General features: G+C 33.4%; 1 protein-coding gene across 1 annotated transcript in view; it reads left to right on the forward strand.

The window, feature by feature from the left end:
* Positions 1 to 416: 416 nt before the first annotated feature.
* The window catches only part of PCDH15 (protocadherin related 15), a 751,961-nt gene continuing 731,140 nt past the window's right edge, over positions 417 to 21,237 (forward strand). The window contains exon 1 of the mRNA XM_082339387.1: positions 417 to 10,772. Coding sequence (XP_082195513.1) covers positions 10,682 to 10,772 — 91 coding nt within the window. The 5' untranslated portion in view covers positions 417 to 10,681. The remainder of the gene's footprint in view (positions 10,773 to 21,237) is intronic.

Below are 21,237 nucleotides of genomic sequence, written 5' to 3' on the forward strand. Positions count from 1 at the left end.
TAGACATTACGATAGATTATTGAACGCTCTGCTAATATCAGTGTATTCAGACATGGTAAAATTGGCTTATTTTATTACTCATAAAGCATAACCTGTATGAATAAAAGAAAATTATTTAAATTGTGTTTGCCCCTCAAACATAAAGAATGTAATAATTGTATTGAGTTGCCATTGATAGATAGGAAAGAATTTTACAATTATAATACTCACTATCTTTTATAAGGAATGCTCTAAGACCACCTAATGTTGTTCCTGTTTTATCTGTCCTGCAAATATTAAGCAACTCTGCTAGATGTATTTAAACAGAGAATAAAACTGAAATAATTATAACATTCAATAGCACTTAGTCTGTCATTCACCTTTTCCACTCAAATCCATTCTACCATAGTAGAATACCAAGTATTCTACCATACTTCTACCAAGTAAATCTACTTATCCTCTTCACACGTCTTCTTTTTAAACATGTCAGTAGGTCACTATTACTATTAAAAAACAAAAACAAAAAACACAAAAAATTTGTCAGCCTGGATTTTCCAGTCTCATGTGATTTGACTAGTGATACATACTTTCAACTTGTCACCTGATACTCCGCTATGTAGACTCTATCTCTAGGTAATGTTTATGTTTAATCCTTTTTCCTCTAATTTTGAACCTTATTTCTCCTACTTGAGTGATTCTGTCCCCTTCCTTTTTCCCGTCTAGATCTTATTCAGACTTCAGTGCCCTGTGGAAGTTCCATTATATTCATGAAATAATATTTGACACTTCAGTCATCAGTGACATTCCCACCCATACTCCGGTTGAAGAACCATCTTTACTCCTTTTCTATACTACATACTATTGTTTATGTTTTGATTTGTATATACCTTATTCTCCAACCTAGTCATTCTTAAATGGCCGTCATTAAAAATAATCTGCCACAGTGCCTTAATGACCGTTAAAGAATTTACAATGTATGGATTGATTGAAAATGCAATATTATTTCCTCTTGACAAAGACTTTTCATAGCCATAATTTAATTTGTATTCATTTTGTTTTCAACACAATAGTTTAATATGCAAAACTTAATATTCTCAACTCAATGCTGTGATTTGTAAACATCCAAATATACAAAATATTTTAAATCTTATATCTCTTTTCAACTCTTTGAGCCACATGTAAATTCACTATATTTTGATATAAAATTGTAACATGATTATTTTTCTAGTCTCTAGAGAAATTGCTGCTTACCGGATCTTCTGTACGATTAAATAAAACACAGCATTACATCAAAGTATTGTCTCTTTAGGAAAGATCATAATAACCTTGATAAATTTATAGCATAAATGAAGGACTTACATGACTCTTACATAATCAGTTATTTTTCTAAGTCAAATTTCATCTTCACACTTATGCCAGTTGAGAAGATTGAGCACTTCTTTAATCATATAGATTTATAACATAAATAGTAAAAGCTTAAAATAATGGCATCAAAACAAAGCTTAGAGATATTTAAAAACACTTTCTTAGCTGTATGTCTTCCCCTATCAAACTATTATTTGAATGATTATTTTTGAGATGATATTTCTACAAATACCCCAAACTATAAATTTCGCTTATAATTTCTTAGCACAAATAAGAAAAGCACAAAGTGAAATTAAACAGAACAATCTACCATTTGTTTATCTAAATTAGTACAATATTTCTAATGGTTTTAATAACAGTAATATCTACAATACCCCAAATATTGATCTTTAACAACATTTTTATTAGCAATAAACTTATAGATTTAGTCCTTAACAGAATATTCTGTTTTTTAAAATTATGACACATGAAGTATTTTCAGTTCAGTTTGCTGAGGACCTTACTTAAAAATTCCTGCAAAGACAATACAAAGTAATTTATATTTAGTTTCTGTACCTGCATTAATATAGTATGCAAGTTTATGATCCCTGGTTAGCATGCTTATAATGTGAACTATAAAAAGAAGCCTAGAATTGGTGCAACCTTTAAGTCCATTATGGTAAGAAGAGAGACAATGGAAGATGAACTTAGTTTCATTTGTTCTACGTATATTTAACTTAGCAAATTATTTAAAAGATGCCTTATCTAACCCATCCACATTAAACAAAAGCTATAAATAAATTTTATAAAGTATATATTGCAGCTACATAGTAAATAAAACATTTTATTAATTAGAAGTCCAGTTGTCCAATCAGTATATATTCTGTTATCTCTTATATACATCTTAATATTCAAGTAAATATTACAAATGATGTTTCCTATTTTCATCAACTATATGTGATAAAAATGGCATGCTTTATTAATTGATTTTCCATGCAGATTTAGAAGAACAAATGAAAAATTTAAAGACTACCATTTGACATGTCATTACACACTTGCAATTATCTCTTAAAATTAGAACTGTTAGGAATCTTTCATCCTAAATCTGTCACTTACTTAAAAGACTATTATTTAATACCATATTTCCTACCAAGCCCTAGGAATAGCAAAAGCAAGTAAAATACTATGACTGGATTCTAGGACAAACTTTTTTCAATTAAAACAGAGGAAAATAGAGAGATTTATCAGGAATAAATGAATTTTATGTGTAATTGATTATATCTAAAATAATTAAAATATCATTTCAGTATTTAAATTTTTAAACTACATTACAACATAGGACATGATTTTTAAAATATTAAGAATTACTTTAATTTTGTAATTTCCAACTTTATTTTCGTTCATAGTTACATTTAGTAACCATATCCGATTTTACCTATCTAAATAAAACATTAGTTTTTTTTTTTTAATGGATAACCATTTTCATGTCTTATTTATTCTTTTCTTTTTTTTCACACACACACACACTGTATTTTATTTTTACAAGAGATAAATCAACGGACACCAAGCATTGTAAATGGATGACCACAACAAAAGCAACAATGATTGCAATTACCGAACATGAAACACACTCATACTATGTCATAATATTGACATTCAGTCCAGTAATCCTCCACTGTAACAGCTCCTTTACTTTGCAGTGAAAATTGATTTGTATATTTTTTGCCTCTGAGTCCTTGTGGGATTTTTTTTTTTTTTTATTCAAACAGAAAGTCACAAAAATTATAATCATCCTCATCAGTTCACTCAGTCCCATGTAATTAATTTTTTTTTTCATCTTGATCTTTTGTTAGCACTTTTATGAATTCATCAGTTTTCCATTAGAGTTCTGAAAATGCTTATTCATTCAGTTCAGCAGTATAGTCAGTTACCAGAAAAGTTCTTTGTTTTTTAAAAGCAAACTGGATGCTCATTCAATAATCCAAAACACAGTAGTAATTTCCATGCATTTTTTGGTCTAACCTTTTAGTTATGGCATATAGCTGTTCTTTGTAACTCTAGCACTAGGGAACATATTTGTGCTTCCTATTTTTTATACCTATAAATTTGTTTATGCTATCATTATAATTGTTATTATGCTAGTAATGTAAGTACAATTAAAATACATTCTACTGAGGGCTGAGAGCTGTTGTATGGAGGCCGCCTTCAGGAACAAGAGGTTACTTATAGATCCCTGGCATATGTTCCTCTCCATAGGCAGTTTACAATGTAAATAGTTGCTTCTTTTTTTAATTATTTTTTTAATTTTTTTAATGGTTGCTTCTTAAAGCTCAAATGGAAAATGTTTCTCTCCACTGTGCTAAGAGTGAGTCTTATATAACTTAACTGAATCAAGGAGATGGCATCGCATTATCTTTGCAATATTCTATTGTTAAAAGCAAGTCACTGATTTCACCTGCACTCTCTGAGGGGGAAGGATTATATAAGTGCATGGTTTATTGTGGGGCACCTTAGGGTGTGACTCACACATCCTGTTAGACTAACAATTCCACATACACCTTCCTCCCTCCTGCCCTCTCTCCCTCCCTCCCTCCTTCCCTTCCTTCCTTCATTATTCATCCCTTCATTTTTTTCTCACACTACTGTAGTCTCCATATCTTATAAAATGCACTTCCCAGAATCAGCACTCAGTAAACAGTTAGGCAGTGAATTTTAAAAATGAATATTCTTTAGTACTCCTATTATTTTTTTATTGTTCAAGTTTTCATCTGTCGACTATAGCAGAATAAGATGGATTTTATTATCCTAATTTTAAGTGGAGTCTCACAAGTTTTTACTAGTTTACCATTCGTATGACAAAGAAGTGACAGAGCTAGGAATGCATCATAAGTCTCTCTCATCCCAAGTCAGGACTTTTATAATAATACATCAAAATTCACTGGCATTTTTACACTTTCAACTGCAATCTCTCTTGACTGGCTTAATATTTTTATTTTTGTTAATGGATTTACTCTAAGAAAAAAAGAATCTGTTCATTAATTTATTTGTGTTTCTTGGGATATTTAACATTCATCAAACAAGAATATTAGTCATAATCTGTTTTCTATGCAAGAGAATGCTATTACATAGAACTCTCCTGCAAGTTTCCTTTTAAAATCATGCATACACTTGCCTGAGCTATAAAACTCAGTTTTAAACTTACTTGGTTATATTTTTAAGTTAAACATTCTACAGATAAAATAATGCTAGGGCTTTTTCCATTTCTTGGTGCTCATACCTCTCAAACTAAACTTTTTCCTGTTATTTTTCTAAGAAAGCTTCTAAACTAAGCTTTTTCCTGTTATTTTTCTTAGAAATTATATTTCTAAGATATATATTTCAGGGAAATATATTTATGTCTAAGACTAGTATTTAGATGATACTGCAGAAAACACAGATTGAATGCAAATCCCTTACAACTAGAAATTAAAATTTAATATTCCCCTAATTTGGAATCATTTTACTAAAGTACTTTGAAATGATATATTAAATTAAAAATATGAAATATGGTGCTTGCTCAATAGCAAAGTCATTGTGAGAAAACTAAATTGATTTATTTCTTTAGTAGAAGCAGAGTGTCTGACATGCAATAAATATACAATAAATCCTTATTGAGTAAATGCGTGTATAAACACTAAAAAAAAAAGTCTAGTATGATAGCAGTAATGAACATAGGTATCGAAATCTACTCCTTTTTTAAAATTTGACTTATTCACATTTTATTAAACCAGCTAGTATGGCTAGATTATTATGACATATGTTTTATACCTGTTATGGATTAAATTGAATATTGGCTTTTTCTAATAGGATACAATCTTTAAATTTAAATTGAATAGGCTAGCTGTATTTCTCAGTAATTTGTTTCCTTGATGAGGCGTATTACCCAAAAAGGAAACCTGTGTCCCTCCTTCCTTCATTTAGAGTTTTATGATTAAAACTACCGTTTAAAAAGGATAGACCCCTACAGACATGTTAGGGTCCTGACTGAATTTTCCAAATGCCCATCAAAGTTTGTAGAAGAAGAATGTCTAAACTTAGACTTTCCTTATGTGTATCATGTGGTTTCAGGAAATGTATTTTGAGTTAAACCAGGATCATTGAATATTTACAATTGTTGAGTATATATTTAAAATGTTTAAAACTGAAATGCAACACATCTTCTATAAACAATTACAGTGTTGACAAGATAAGTTTGTATGCATTTCTTCTCTTCCTCACTTTTGAATTTATTTTTATCAACTTTGTTTGATTCCACCATATTGAAAATGTATTATACATATTGTGATGTAGAGAGAAAGAGGGAAGGAGGGAGAGAGGGAGGAGTTTTATATATATGTGTATGTGTGTGTGTGTATTATAAAACCTATACACACACACACAAAGAGAGTGTACACAAACAAATATACATTTTAAAGTAACAGCAGTGAAGGTACACTCAGACATTGTGGCATGTCAACAAACTGTAAGCTCCAGAAAAGATTAGGTAAGCCCGGTGTGTCTGAGCCATGCTGGAGAGGTGCCTTAGATCTCACAGTGCCCGACGAAAACATAGGTTACTTTGCTTCCCTCACTTAGAATTAGCTGCAATCTGGCCATTTCTATCCTTGAAGCAGAACTCAGCTCATGAATAAAAAAAGATATAACTAGGACATAACATTAATATTCATCTATATGTACAGTATAAATTTAAATAAAATATAAATATATTTACATAGATTTTATGAATAAAAATGTAATATGGTAATATAAATACAAATATCTCATATTTTATATTCTACATAAAATAAATTTTATATTTTACATAAATATATATTTTATTATACTTTCATATTATAAGGATAGTGTATTTTATAAATATGACATATTAATATGTAATATAAAATTATCTGTAAACATAAGTATATTTTTATATATATTTAATGAAATTATATATAAATTATAATAAGAGAAAAATATAACATGATCTAGAAAGAGGGTATAGATCATAAAGCCTCTCTGAAATTTTTTCTTGAAGTGCATATTACAAAGAAAAAAGAAATAAAAGATGATTCATCAGGTCATGCTTATGAGTGATAACTCTCCTCTGTGGTGATGAAAACCTTCTCGATGATTCCCCCTATGGTGAAGTAGAAGGGAGGTTTCCAAGCAGTCAATTAAGGAAATTCATATTTGGTGTGGTGAGGTGTGGTGACTTTGGAAAACCTCATGTTTTCAATTTCATACTTGAAGCTGCTTTGAAAGAGAGTTTGTTTTTATTTTAGCAAGTTAATAGTATATATTTCTTGTAAGGAGTACAAGCGGTATCAAGCCTTATTTTTATAGCTCTACCTAGGTGTTGTCAGAGATAGGAAAGTACCAGAGTTTGACTGAACAGACTGTTGAAGGGCAGATGCTTATGTACAGCTCCCAGTTTACTGAGAGATTCCAGTTTGCTTCCTGACCCAGTGTTGATATGGGATTTCTCATCAAGGTATTGGCAGTAGACTCCACACTTTGATACATCAAAGAAATTAATAGTCTTTCACGTAGCAGTCAGGGACAGAGCCTAAAAAAAAAAAAAAAAAGAAGGAAAAAAGGAGTTGACATTGTCAAAAATGTACCAGAGGGAAAACTGCTGTGATGTCAACCTTGGCTGCTTTTGCCATGTGTCACCACAACCAACCCAGACACAGGAAGCAGGGATCAACAGTTAAAGAGTAGAGCTTTGTGTATTGACAGCCTTTGGATTTATACTTGATTGTGAAAGGCCTTTTATGTATTCTCCCTCTAAGAGATGAACAGCAATCTGTTCTCAAGGCAGTAGATACCACTGAGGGTGCTTTCAGCTAGGGTTATTGGAATAGCTGTGCTTTCCTTGTCAAGTTCTTCTCTAGCTATGTTGCCAGAATGCATTTGGTTGCTTCATATAACCCTACTACATTTTCTGAACATAAGGCTCATGAAAGCAGAGATGTGAGTGAGTTTTTTTCATTGATATGTTCCAACTGCCTAGAAGAGTGAGTGGTACCTCATAGACCCTCCATAAATGCTTGTTGAATAAATGAATTTCTGAGAACATTCAATGCCAGATAAATGAATATGAGCTTTATCTGGTAGCTTTATCATACAAATGATGTGAAATTCAAAATCAGTATATTGTGTCTTGAGCAATAGTAGTAAAATATTCTAAAGCTGGAAAATATAGAGTAAATATCATGAAACTCAAACCACTTATGTGTGAGATTATAACACAATTGGGAAAACTGCTTTTTTTCCCAATATTATTGACAGTAGAATACTACAATTGACCCTTGAACAACATGGGTTTGAACTACACAGGTTCCCTTTTATGTGGATCTTTTTTTCAATAAATATAGTACCTGTAATTTCATTTTACAAATCTTTAACTAAGCATGGGAAAAACTTTGTGTTTGATTAGGGATCACAATATATGGAATCAAAACAACTACAGTCTTGATTCTATCCAAACTGTTTCAGCTTCCTGCTTTTGGGTTAGTCATTGCCAATTCTTTTGTTTTTGATGCAGAGATAACAGTACTCAGATTTTTGGTTGGAGGAAGGTGGGTGATTGGTGCCCCTAAGCCCCGAGTTGTTCAAAGGTCAACTGTATTTCCAAATCACTATTGCAAAACCTTATCTTTATTAACTATACCAGAGTGTTGAATATGTCAATAAATTATCTCTGAAAAAACAAGTACAATGACCTTATTTATAGGTCAACTACATGTCTTTTTAGACATGCTCTAGGTTGCTAGAGCATAGCATTATTGGCCAAGGAGGTCTGGAGGGAAATTTTGTACTCAGAGAACAAGGCAGAGTTTAATATGGAATTTATAATAAAGGTACAATACCATGTTAGAGGTGTTGTTTGAAGACATCTATAAGAACTTTGCCTGCAATTCTAGAGATTGTAAAACTAGTAATGAAAATGGATATTGCTTTTTTAAAAGTTTTTTCTAATATCCTTTAAGTGTTTTCTCTTTGTTTTTAAGTTGTAAAGACTACTTTCTGTTTAATGTTGTAACATTTCTTTAAAAAAAGAAAGAAAGAGGAATAGAAGCCATTATTTCCATAAATCTTTACAGGGCTATACTCCAGGTATGGGAAGAGGGATGCAATATTTCTCCTTAGGATACAGGAGAGAAATGCAGCAAGCTATTATGGGCCTCCATATACCTTGAAACCTGAACCAAGTACTCTCTTGGAAATTTTCTTGTCCTTTTTTGTAATGGAATGAGCAGAAGTTTCAAACTTACAAACCACACCACTACTTCAGCCACTCATAAGTTTGTAACCTTGAGCCAGTGAGCATGACCTTTCCTCCAGAGTAGAGATGATAATACCTACCTTAGAGGTTATACTAAAGATGGATTGAGGAAATGTATGTTTAAGCCCTTTGAAGACTTCATAGATGCCAAGTCAGAAATACTCATATTAAGCTTTATGGAGCCCTCCCTCTGAGGTACTCTTCTAAGCATGCATTTATAGCCATTTACCTAATCCTCAAAATAAATTCATGAGGTAGGTACTATTGTATCTCCATGTTAATGATGAGGAAAGTGAGACAGAGATGTTATTTAATTTGGTCAAAGTCCTAACTGGGAAGTTGAAGAACTTCAATTTAAAAAGAAGCCACACTCTAATCAACTGCTCTTAAAACTACTAACATTAGTCAATTTTATTTTTTCCTTCCCTGCAATAAACATATACCGTTATATTCTCTTGATATCTAATGATGGGCTCTTCTTTGAGCTATCTGTGCCTAGAAGTTATAAAAGCAGCGGCTGAGTTGTTTACCAGTTAGAAGGGGAAAATGTGTGAGGGCTAGATAAAAAGAAGGCTCCTTTTTAAGATAAAGAAACACAAGAAGAATAGATTCCATTTTTAAATATCTGTGATCTGGTGCAGTGACTTGAAATTTAAGGACTGTGCATCCCATGATAAAAAATTTTGAGCTTGCACCTTTAATATACTTTTAAATAAATTATATATTTATATATGCTACTGTGCAAATAAACTTTATAAAACACACAAAAATAAAACGGAAAGATAGATGAAACAAAATATATGTAAAACCAGAATTCAAATTATTTCCTTTGTACATTCTGAAGAAGCTTACCCATGACTAGTTTAGCAGAGGGAATCCCAGGCAGGAGTTGTAAACTGGAGGGCCTCAGAGGACAATATGACCTGCCAGAAGCATTTAGTCTATAAGAGGGTTGGACAATTATCTAAACACTAGGCAGTCTCATGTGGAAATTTGGATTTCTACCATATTCTGGAAAATCAGAAAACTCAGTAATACTGGTTTGCATTCCCACATGACAACCTTGACGGAAGTCAAATACTGGGCTGGTTTCTTCAGACAAACCCTGCACTTCACAATTTGTCACAGCCTTCACTGTCCCTATTGCACCTTTAGGCAAATTCATTTTTTTCTTTTGGAACCTCTGATGTAGAGAAATGAAGTTCCAATCCCTGTTCTACATGATCTATATTCAGCGTAATTTGGAACAATTCCATGTGAATAATTTCTTCAATTTACAAAGAAACTGAGAACATCATTTTTTCAGTAAGAAAAAATACTCTGGTGTGCTCACAGGCCACTAATACCTCATCCAGTTTCTTTACTTACTGGGAGATTGCAAAGAAGAACAAAGGAATTAAAATGAAATTCATCCAAATGCTTCCAAAGACAGACGTTCTAAAAAAATCATGGGTTAAAAAAAAAAAAAAAAAAAAAAAAAGATGGGTTATCCTTAGTCTTACATGACATAGTTAAGTCAATCTCTTGTCCCTCTACTAAAAAGGAATTTGTGTTTTGATGATGGATTTTTCTACTTAATTCTGTTAGACAAATGTCCATTGAAATTTTCATGTAGGATACTAACAGCTGGTTTAACATCTTAAATTGTTGCAAAAGCTTACTCTTTATAGTTGAACTATTCTATACATAAGATAAATTTAGTGAGTTAAACTGATTGGCATTTGATTCACTCACAGGGTCTCAATTTTAAAGCTGTGGTTCTGGTGTCATTAGTATGTTAAGTTCTCAACTTACTTGCTTACAAAGTAAATAACAGAAAAGATGTCTTTCCTTAGAGACTTGTCTGCCAATTCATGTAGATAAGTTCCAGCACATTAAACAAGTATGTTACTTTGTTAAAGGATAGTGTGGCACAGGTAATTAAGTATGAAGTCGTTAAGGCTTTTCTATGCTGTGACAGTTGTGTTTACCTATAACAGATTAATGAACTTGTCAAATGTTCCTTTTTCCTCTTGTTATTTCAGATCAGCCTTGAGTGGAATTTGATTGAAGATGTTCCAACAGTTTTATCTCTGGAAATGGTTAGCTTCAGGGATTATCTTTTGCTGTCTCTTCACAGTCTGCTTGGGCCAATATGATGATGGTAAGGATGTTTTTACTTTGACCTTTAGAGTTAGCCAGAATTTCAGTGGAACGTGAAACACACCATAGAAATGAGTAATGCTAATTTGTAGTTCATTTTTAAAGGTTGGCGACTCTGTGCAATAATTTTCCTTAATTAAAATAATCTTACAAAAGTAGCATTCGATGCACTTTGTTTTTTAATAAGGATTGCAGTATGGTAGAAAATCCAGTGCTAGGCCTCTAAATGAACATTTACTTATACTCACTAAACAAATGCTTAATTGTTATAAAAAAAAATTCAATTCTATTTGCTAATCGTTGAACAAACACAAACAGTAGCCTTAGGTAAAGCTTAGGAATGTAAAAGATACCAAAATTTCCTATGAGAAAAAAATCTCTGAAGGGGTCAAAGGTAGATGTCATAAGTGATTTTAGTGTTAGCACTTTAATTGGGGATTGCATTATTTCATCCCCCACTATTTTATTTAGAAAGAGTGAAAAAAATGTAAAAAACTTGGCATTAGATTTTCTAAGTCATTTCTTAATAGTAAATCAGTCAGTTGAGAAAGATATATCAGTCATCAAGCTCTGTAGGGACCATTTAACATGTTATATCTGCAGTGGCCCAAATGTGCCTGTCTTAGATATTTCAATATTGGCGGAATCTGTCTTTGAGTACGACATAATACAAGTGTGGAGTATATGTATATATTATATATATACTACATAATGAAAGTATATATGTAATACTTTCAGTTTAAGAGAAGAAAAATGGATACATTTTCCCACCCTAGAAGTTGGCTATTCAAGAAAAATGAGTTTGTTCTTTTATTATTATTAATTTATTAATTTATTACTTTTTATTATTTTTACTCGACATTTGTTCAGCATTCAGGGTACACAGGCGAGCAACCATCTCCTTACCCTTGTTGCCATGTTACCTTCTTGCTCTTAGAGGCAACAAAGATTGTGAATTTTGTGTGTGTGTGCTTTGCTTGGCTAAACTGAATGATCTGAAGATAGATGGATTAATTTGACTTTTTCCCAAACAGTGTTCAAATTGTGTACATATTAAGACATTCTCAGTCCTCCATAGTTAGGATATCATGCCTCTTTGGGGATTTGCAGAATAATTTACAATAGCAGCTATTTTCATAAAGTCACCAGCCTAAACCCTTGAAAAGTTCTGCTAATTAGCACAGTGTTTACTTCAAGTGCATCTGGATTTAATGTTCATGTCATCGCCATTTATGGAGATTGTGAATCTCCAGTCTAACAACAAATTTAAAAGTGCAGTAAGAAATAAATAATGTAACTGCTACTTTGAAGCAAAAATAAGAATCAGTGGAACTTAAAAGAGCATGACTTTAAATTAAAAGAATGCATTTTAAATCGTGCCCCAAGAATAGATGACAAATCAGTGCGTTGGTATTTCTTTATGCCATAAGGCATTCTATTTTTATTCATCATTAGTGTTCACACTGAGAGGGAAGGATTCACTGTCATTGCTCACATTAGACTTTCACAAACCCTGTACTTTTTAGCAATGCAGTTTAGGTTATCAGAGGAAATCACTCCTGATTTAACCTGTAAAGCTATAAATTAGTTTCTTTAATAAGCTCATTACAGCTCTTGGTCTCTCTAAATGTGCTTGTATAGATAGCCTCCAAAATAAGATTATCAGGTCACTGTTGGCCATCAAGTAGTTACTTTCTGAAGCACAGTGCAACTTTACAACTGCCAAGTTACATTTTATAGTAAGGCTGCCCCCTCACTGCGCTCATGGAAGACCTCCTTCCAGCCACCGTTAGAAAGCCTTTTCAGTTCTCTCCTCCTGGAGATAGGTTGCTCGGTACTTAGGAAGACTGAAGGGACTGGAACTGTGGCAAAGAAACAAAAATTTTGTGTAGTTTTTTTTTTTTTTTTTTTTTTTTATAAATATGTTTGGAGTTGTAAATGTTACTGCATACTACAATGTGTCCATTCTGGTGGAATGCAGTCATTCTTTTTTTTTTTTTTTTTTAATATCTATTTATTTATTTATGGCTGTGTTGGGTCTTCGTTTCTGTGTGAGGGCTTTCTCCAGTTGCAGCAAGCGGGGGCCCCTCTTCATCGCGGTGCGCGGGCCTCTCACTGTCGCGGCCTCTCGTTGCGGAGCACAGGCTCCAGACGTGCAGGCTCAGTAGTTGTGGCTCACGGGCCTAGTTGCTCCGCGGCATGTGGGATCTTCCCAGACCAGGGCTCGAACCCGTGTCCCCTGCATTAGCAGGCAGATTCTCAACCACTGCGCCACCAGGGAAGCCCCTTTTGTGTAGTTTTTATAGAGATTTCTTAACTTTATATGCTTTTCAGCATTCCTTCCATACTTGCGTCCTCCAACGAGCATTCCCCCAGAAGTAATAACACATTCCCCTAGGTGGCCCTCAGGCCTTTACTTCTCTCTGGTCTCCTTCAATTAGGGACTCTGACATCACTTTTATTCTATTGTTCATGAAAATGATTTTCATAGGTACTATTTTTTTTAAATCCATATAAAAGTTGCGCCTACATTATGAAGGAATTAAATCAGGAGTAAGCAAAGCCTAGCTAAAACACAAAATAACACTTAACTGGAATACGTGATATGAATTTCTTGAACCAATTTTTTTATCCAAATGCTTGGGGATGCAGGTATGGGTTAGATTGAAGGAAGACAATGGTGATAATCATAATCACAATAGAAATATGTGAAAAAAAGGAAAAATAAAAGCAGTTTTGCCATAGGTAATCCACTGGTTGGATTAGCCCATTTGATAGTTGACGACTGATTTCCATACATAGTTAGAAGCTTCAGATAGAGGAAAATGAAGGAGAAAAAATTGAAACTACGCTAAGGCTATTAGTATAACAGTTTAGGTCACTGTTGTGTTAAAACATAGAATTCTTCTGGACTTGCAATTAAAAACAGTTTCCTCTGTTTTTCTATGCATTTCCTTGCTTAGGCATAAGGCAGTTGGAAGGGAAAAATACTGTTTATTCAATAAAAATTTTAACCTGAAATGAAATATTCTAGTATTACCCAAATGTGTGAATCTGCTTCTCAGAAAAGTATATTGCATAATTGTTATTTTCAATATTTTACAACTAATTTTTTTACTTGGGAACTTGGGCTAAATTTTGAGTCTTTTGATATTTCTCATTCAAATTGCTGGGGTAAGGTTTTAGGTTCAGTAATAAAATTCGCAGATGGTCTATTCCTTAATGAGCATTTCATTTGTTTGATGACTACATATTTAAGCACGCATTAATAACATTAGATTGGTAGTATGATATTACATTTTAAAAGTCAGAATTTAGCTAACCAATAGAATATTGGAAAACATAATTGATTTGTAGTTTATAGTAGCTACCCTCTTCCCAATAAGAGAGCATTAGGACTGATATTTTTAGCTTATAGTTTAATGCATTATCAATCCTGACAATTTTATTGGAATGGGAACATGTACCCTGATCCCACATTGAATGTGGGGAGCCTGAAAAGGAGGTGCCATGGGAAGCAGAGGAAGCAAGGCTATCTGCTAAATTGTATGTTGTGTGGGATAAAGGATATAAAAAACATATTCCTTGTTCTACCATATTATTCATAGTGAGGTAAAGAAACCAAGTTGTCCACAGGGTTTGTCTTTTTGTTTATTTTGTTTTGATTTTGAGTTCATGAATGATTGATAAATGGGAGGCAAAGGGAGGAAGAAAGGAAAATGTTATATAGTTAAGGGGTATGTTTTATTTTCATTTTTTATTATTGCCTCTGCATTTTCAAATTGCCATATTGAGTAGATATTACTTCCATAAGCAGATAGGAGAAGTATTTATTTAAAAACAAAACCAAAAAACAATGTATTATAACATTATAACTAACTTGAAACCAGAGCGTTAGAGTATTAGAGGAGTTTTAAAAGGGTATGTGTGCCAATGAGTGTGTGTGTATGTGTGTGTTACAGAGAGAGAGAGATTCCCTTGTGTGTGCAGATCATGAAAGCCAGTATCAGTTTTTTTAAAGAAAGGGTTCTCCCTGGCTGCTCAAGCATTCAGCCTGGAAGGCAAAAATCTTTCCTCTCGCCCTTGAGCTATTATGTAAACTAGCATATATCTATGATGTGAATGGAACACTTATATAGCGCACAACCAGAACAACTTTCTGAAGGGATCCTGTTTATAAGCTCAGAAAGTCACAAAACTTCCTTAGGCTCAGTTTCCTTATTAATGATAACACTCTGAAACTCAGTTTTATGCAGTTTTGCACAGTACCTGACATATGATCAAGGTTCACTAAAACTGCTTTTTATCTTTATTGCTATTATTACTTCTTATTATTTATAAATAATTATGCTTCTTTTTATAAATTTATGTGCAAAATACAATGAGTACTTTGTGCTCTTGTGCACTATATGTACGTTCTTTCTTTATATCTCTCCAAATTTACTAAACACCTTGAAGATTTAACTTTGTTACATTATATTTTATTCTTAAAAGTATTAATGACTGTATTCTTTCCTTGGAGAGTTTACTGATTCAAATGAAACTATAAGTGAAGTTTGAGGAACATTTCCAGGTGTATTTTCAAGCTTGTTAGGTAATCTATTAATCCATGGAAGGTCAGTGATGAGATAGACATGTCAATCAATTAAGGGTATAGCCATGTTATTAGGTCTGAGACTAAAATCTTCTGAGATCTGACACTAAAGCCTGGAAACTTCATTTTTAGCAAGTGCATCCAGAGGTCATAAAGTAGAATGCCACTAGGTTAATACTAATTAAACTTAAAAGAGAGCGACATGCAAATTACAATGCTAATAATAGCATTATAAGGAAAATATAACTGCCCAATGAGCTGAAACACTTGTGTTTCCAAGAAAGATGTTTCCCCCCTTTAGATACCTTAAGAAGAAATGGTTATGTAAACTTAACAGCTCTGTGAGAAGAGTTAAATGATCTTAATGGTTCATGTGTCCAGACTATGACAGACTGTCACATAGGGCACTGGATATAGCAATATCCTTGCCTCATGGACTGCAATACTTTATTTGTGGGACACTCACGGTCTCCCCAGGATCATGCTGGAAATGTCTGTAGAATTTCTTATTTTTTGAGTTTGTTATTTCAAAGCTTAGTGCAGGTCATCTTCCTCTTGTTAACATTATATTTCTCTGAACATAGTACAATGCAGAAGTTTCTTTTGACTCTGTTTCAGTTATAATTAAATTAAAGGTGATTATTGGAGACTATACCTAAGTAATTTTCAATGAACTTAATTGTCTCTGAAACTTCTCAATCCTTCATTTAAATATGATTTCTTAAGGCAGCACACATCGAGAGATATAGAGCAATATACATGTACACACTCATACGTAATAGATAGATAACACACATTTCAGACAAAAATAAAACCACATATAGCATATATTTTATGCAAATTTTAATCTTAATATAATATGGACATCCTTCCTTGTCTGCCCCTTTCACTTATTCCATCTTACAGAGTGTATTTTTATTCTGAGAGGTTAAATTCAAGTTTTAAGAGTAACTTTGTTGTTTTCCCTACAGGCTGATTTAAAATCCTGACTATTTGCCTTTTTTTTTTTTTTTTCTTGAAGCTTTATACGCTATTAGATTTATATAAACTGTCTAGATTATATTATTATGGAACATTTAGAATGGTATGACAAGAAAGAGCACCTTCAATGCTTACTCCAGTAAAATGTTCCTAAACATTCTAAATTTCATCTCCAGATGAAAACTTGGCTGTGTCCTCATTTTTAGATTGTATCCACACTTGAATTTCCTGTTTCCTCTTTTCCAAAGGTGAGTAATCTTGTGGATCCTGTAGCCCCAAAATGGATTTGTTTCAGAGCAGAGGTTTGAAAAAGCATACGTCTTTTCTTGTTTTGGCAACAAGAAGTTTTTTTGACTTCTCTAGGCTCTGACCTTGGGCCTAGAAGGATTACTTCAGTAGCTTTTGTGTACTCTACTAATAGGCTCCCATAAAGCTGATCTGTACATGCTGGAAGGCCAGAGATCTAAAGAGTCCAAAAAGTAAATAAATAAACTCTGAGAAACAGAAGACCAATTATTGTACTTAGAAGATTCTCTCTCTCCTAACACACCCACACCAACACCCATACCCCCAAAAAAGTTTATTTCCAAGGTAACTTAGAATACCTAAGTACTGATATTTCAGATACTCTCATTTGTCTCATTGAGACAGGGAAAGAAGTAAAAGTTCTAATTCACTATCCAAGAGATGCAATACAATTAATAACTAGTAAGGTGGATGCTTCCCTCTCTGGTTCTAACAACCTAACATTTTTGAACCACTTGAAAAGAAAAATGCTCACATCCTAATTGTGTGAAAAGGCAGAATTCATTTTAAATGTTTTTAATAGAAATTGGAATTGAGCAAAAATGTAATTATAATCTTGCCTGGCTCTGAGTCATCAATGATTTATACAACTCATAATAGAATTGCTTTTCTTAGTTGGATCTTTTCCTGTTAAATCTCTGTGCTTGTTACCACCACTTCTTCACCAATTCCCTTAAGCTCTGCAATTTGGGTTTTCTCACATCTGTACTGATACTACACTCTCTAAGGTCTCCAATGACTACTTTCTTGGACAAATCCTATAATTTTCTAGCGTTTCAGCAAACAACATTATTGATCTACTTTTCTTTCAACTTTTTTTCCTCAGTGTTTCTTTGAACTGACTTTTCTGATTGTCTATATATCAGACATCATCTTGCTGGTGAATATTCTACCTTTTTCTATTCTGTGATTTTGAAATTGCCCACTCTTGTTTATATTTCCATAAGGAGTCATTCTATAATGAACCAATTTGGATATTTTCTGACAATTAAACAAGGTCCTCTCCTTGGTCATGTTCTATTTTCTCTAACTTCCCTTTCACAGTGCTTTCATCTAACTGCATATCCACTGCACATACTATCACTTGTTCTCTAGTCCACATTTTCACTTTTCTATAGAACATTTATTTGGTTTGCATTTTATTGAATATCAACTCCAGGAAAGATATTAGGGAAACAAAACTGAGGCAGTTGCTTCATTCAAGTATAAAAATGAGGTATATAGTCAGTACAATGTAATTTATATAATAATAGAATTATGTATAGCATATGTGTTTTGGGAGGATACAAATGGAAAACCTGCTAAAGAATTTGGGGTCGAAAAAGTTGGAAAATGTTTGTAGGATGAATTTTGATTTTTCAAGGTAGGGAACTGGAAATTTCAGAAAAACTGAAGAATACTCAATTGGTGTTCTGATTTAAGAGGTACACAGATATCTCTGTGTAGAACTGAGGATTGCATATGCCGTTTTATGACATTGTTCAGGGAAGGTTAGATATTAAAGTATCCAAAGGTAACAAAGCAACATGTACTTGGTTGTGTTCACCATCTATCCAAGGCTTATTTATAATTTCATCTCCTTCATAGAACTCCAGTTAACAGCATCTCTCTCTCTCTCTTTCTCCGATTCTTAAAAGCTATTTCTTGATTGCTTGTAGTTCTCGGTTTTTGTAATGAATTGTGTCTAATGCTTTCTTATATACTATTAAGAAGTGTTCCTACAATTTCACAGGCATCATTTCTACAAGTTTCTTGAAATCGTAAATCATATTGATATGTATTTTATGTGTAAACAGCCTCTCTTTACAATAAGCACTAACATTCATTTAGCATTTATTAACAAAGCCCTTCGTATAGATTATTTTATTTAATCTTCACAAGAACTCCATGAGGTCCTTGTGATTGTCATAATAATCACATACCATTTCACTACTGTTATGCCTCATATATAGATCAGGAAACTACAGAGACACAGAAGGGTTAAGTTGCTTTCCCAGTCTGATATTACTCCCACTATTGAGTGGCAAAGCTGAAACCAACACATTATCTCAGCTCTACATGCAGTAATTACATGCTGTGCTATTATATTATGACATCAAAATCTTAACCTTTCCTGAAGATTTTACTCAAATTCTACTTATTCCTTGACACTAAATTATTCATTATTCTTTGATGTTGTTACTAATGATATTCATTCAAAATTAAGTGCGGAGAGGTTGGTAAAAGGGTACAAACATCTAGTTTTAAGATGAATAAGTTCCGGGGATCTAATGTACAATATGGTGACTATACTTAGTAATACTGTATTGTGTATTGTATACTTGAAATTTGCTAAGAGAGTAGATCTTAAGTGTTCTCACCACACTAAAAAAAAAAAAAAAAAAGGAACTATGTGAGGTGATGGATATGTTCATTAACCTGGTTGTGGCAGTCATTTTACAATGTGTAAAGTATCAAGCCATATACTGTGCACCTTAAATATGCACAGTTTTTGTTTGTCAGTTAGACCTCAATGAAGCTGGAAAAAATTAATATCCACCTTCCCCTTTATATTATGTCATATAATGTTTGTTTTTATGTTTAGATTATAAATTCCTGAAGACAGAGACTGTCTAATTTACTTTTGTTTCTCTCAGCACCTGGCAAAATGACCCAGTTAGTGGTTATTTAAATAAGTAAGCCTTGTATAAAGAAAAATAGAATTGAGAGATGAAGTGTTTTTTTTTAACAATGTAGTAGCAAGTAGGTAAGCTTTGAGGATAGTAGTTGGAGTTCAAACAGCAATTCAAAAACATATTTAGTGAGAGTTTGATTTATACGATACGGCTCAACATTAACATAGGGACCAAAGCAATCAATAAATTACCTGTGCTATGGACGTATTACACACAGCATCCCTTTTAGCATTCTGCTGGAAAACAGAGTTTAGGTAAATTATATATAATTTTTTTTTTAGAAACTCAATATTTATCCCATTATAGGGCAGCATTTAGAAAAGTCTCTGTAGAAAACTCAAATTGAATCTGTCCTCTCTTCAGGTGTGTTTTCTGTCTTTTTCTGATTATTAACTGCTGTTCTGGGCATTTTGTTCAAAATTTTGGTGAATCACACTGCAGCAATTGTTCCTGACATCAGCCGTTATGTTCGAGATACTAATCTTTCCTACTCTTGTAGGATCCTATACTGCCCCTCAGGGCTGCTCAATTAGACTGCTCAGTGATGACTGTTCAGCTACTCTGAGTTTATTAAGTGTCTTTATGGAATGGTTGGAATACTGATGAGAGCTGTTCAGGCTTAGACTTAGATAATGTGTGAAAAGGACAATACTAACTCAGTCATCAGTACTTTATGTGGTTATATCCAGGATTTGGCCATTGTTGGTCTGCTGGATACCTGGAATGCAATTCTGATGGTATCCCCATAGGGGGAAAACTACAGCATTTTAAGGTAACATGAATAATACATTATGCTGATTATTTTTATTCATTCATTCTTCAGGTACAGTAAGCATATGTAATGTCTATTATGTACACATAAATTTTCTAACAGTTATAGCTAATATTTATTGAGTTATTTCTATGTGCCAAATAGCTTACATATAGTACACACTCTCCTCTACTCACATTGTATATTTATACATAATATACATGATATATGTATCATTGCATTTCAGTTACACAAGCTTACATAGTTTTATACAAATATTTTTAAGTGGCCACTAGGTGTCAAGCCTTCTTCTATGTATATAGCAAACAATAAAATAGACAAAAATATCCTTATTTTTATGGGGTTTGCTTTACATTGGAGGGAGACAGAAAATAATCCAAATCACTAAGAAAATTATATAGTATGTTAGTATGTGAAAGGGGTTATATCAAAAAATAAAGCAGGGAAAAGGGATACTTAGGGGAATACAATTTTAAATAGGAAAGTATGGGAAGAACTTACTGAGAAGTACCCTTGGAGCAAAGTTTTGAAGAGGATTATGGGAAATCTATGTAGATTCCTAGAAGAGCATTGAAAACAGAGGGAACACTGAGTGAAAGGGACTTGAGATGGGGATATGCCTAATGTGTTTGAAGAACACAATTGCAAGCAAGCTATGGTGGGTGAAATGTTGAGCAGAGTGAGGGAGAGGGGACAGAGATAAGATCACAAAGGTAGGGCTTCCCTGGTGGTGCAGTGGTTAAGAATCCGCCTACCAATGCAGGGGACACGGGTTCGGGCCCTGATCCGGGAAGATCCCACATGCTGCGGAGCAACTAAGCCAGTGTGCCACAACTACTGAGCCTGCGCTCTAGAGCCCGCGAGCCACAACTACTGAGCCCGTGTGCTGCAACTACTGAAGCCTGTGCGCCTAGAGCCCGTGCTCCACAACAAGAGAAGCCACCGTAGTGAGAAGCCCGTGCACCGCAACGAAGAGTAGCCCCCGCTCGCTGCAACTAGAGAAAGCCCGTGTGCAGCAACGAAGACCCAACGCAGCCAAAAATAAAATAAATAAATAAATTAAAAAAAAAAAAGATCAGAGAGGTTAGATGGGTGGAGACAGATTGCACAGGCCTTGTGGGCAATTGTAAGGACATTG

The sequence above is a fragment of the Balaenoptera borealis genome (genome assembly GCF_965194805.1).
Source record: "Balaenoptera borealis genome assembly, chromosome: 10".
NCBI lineage: Eukaryota > Metazoa > Chordata > Mammalia > Artiodactyla > Balaenopteridae > Balaenoptera > Balaenoptera borealis.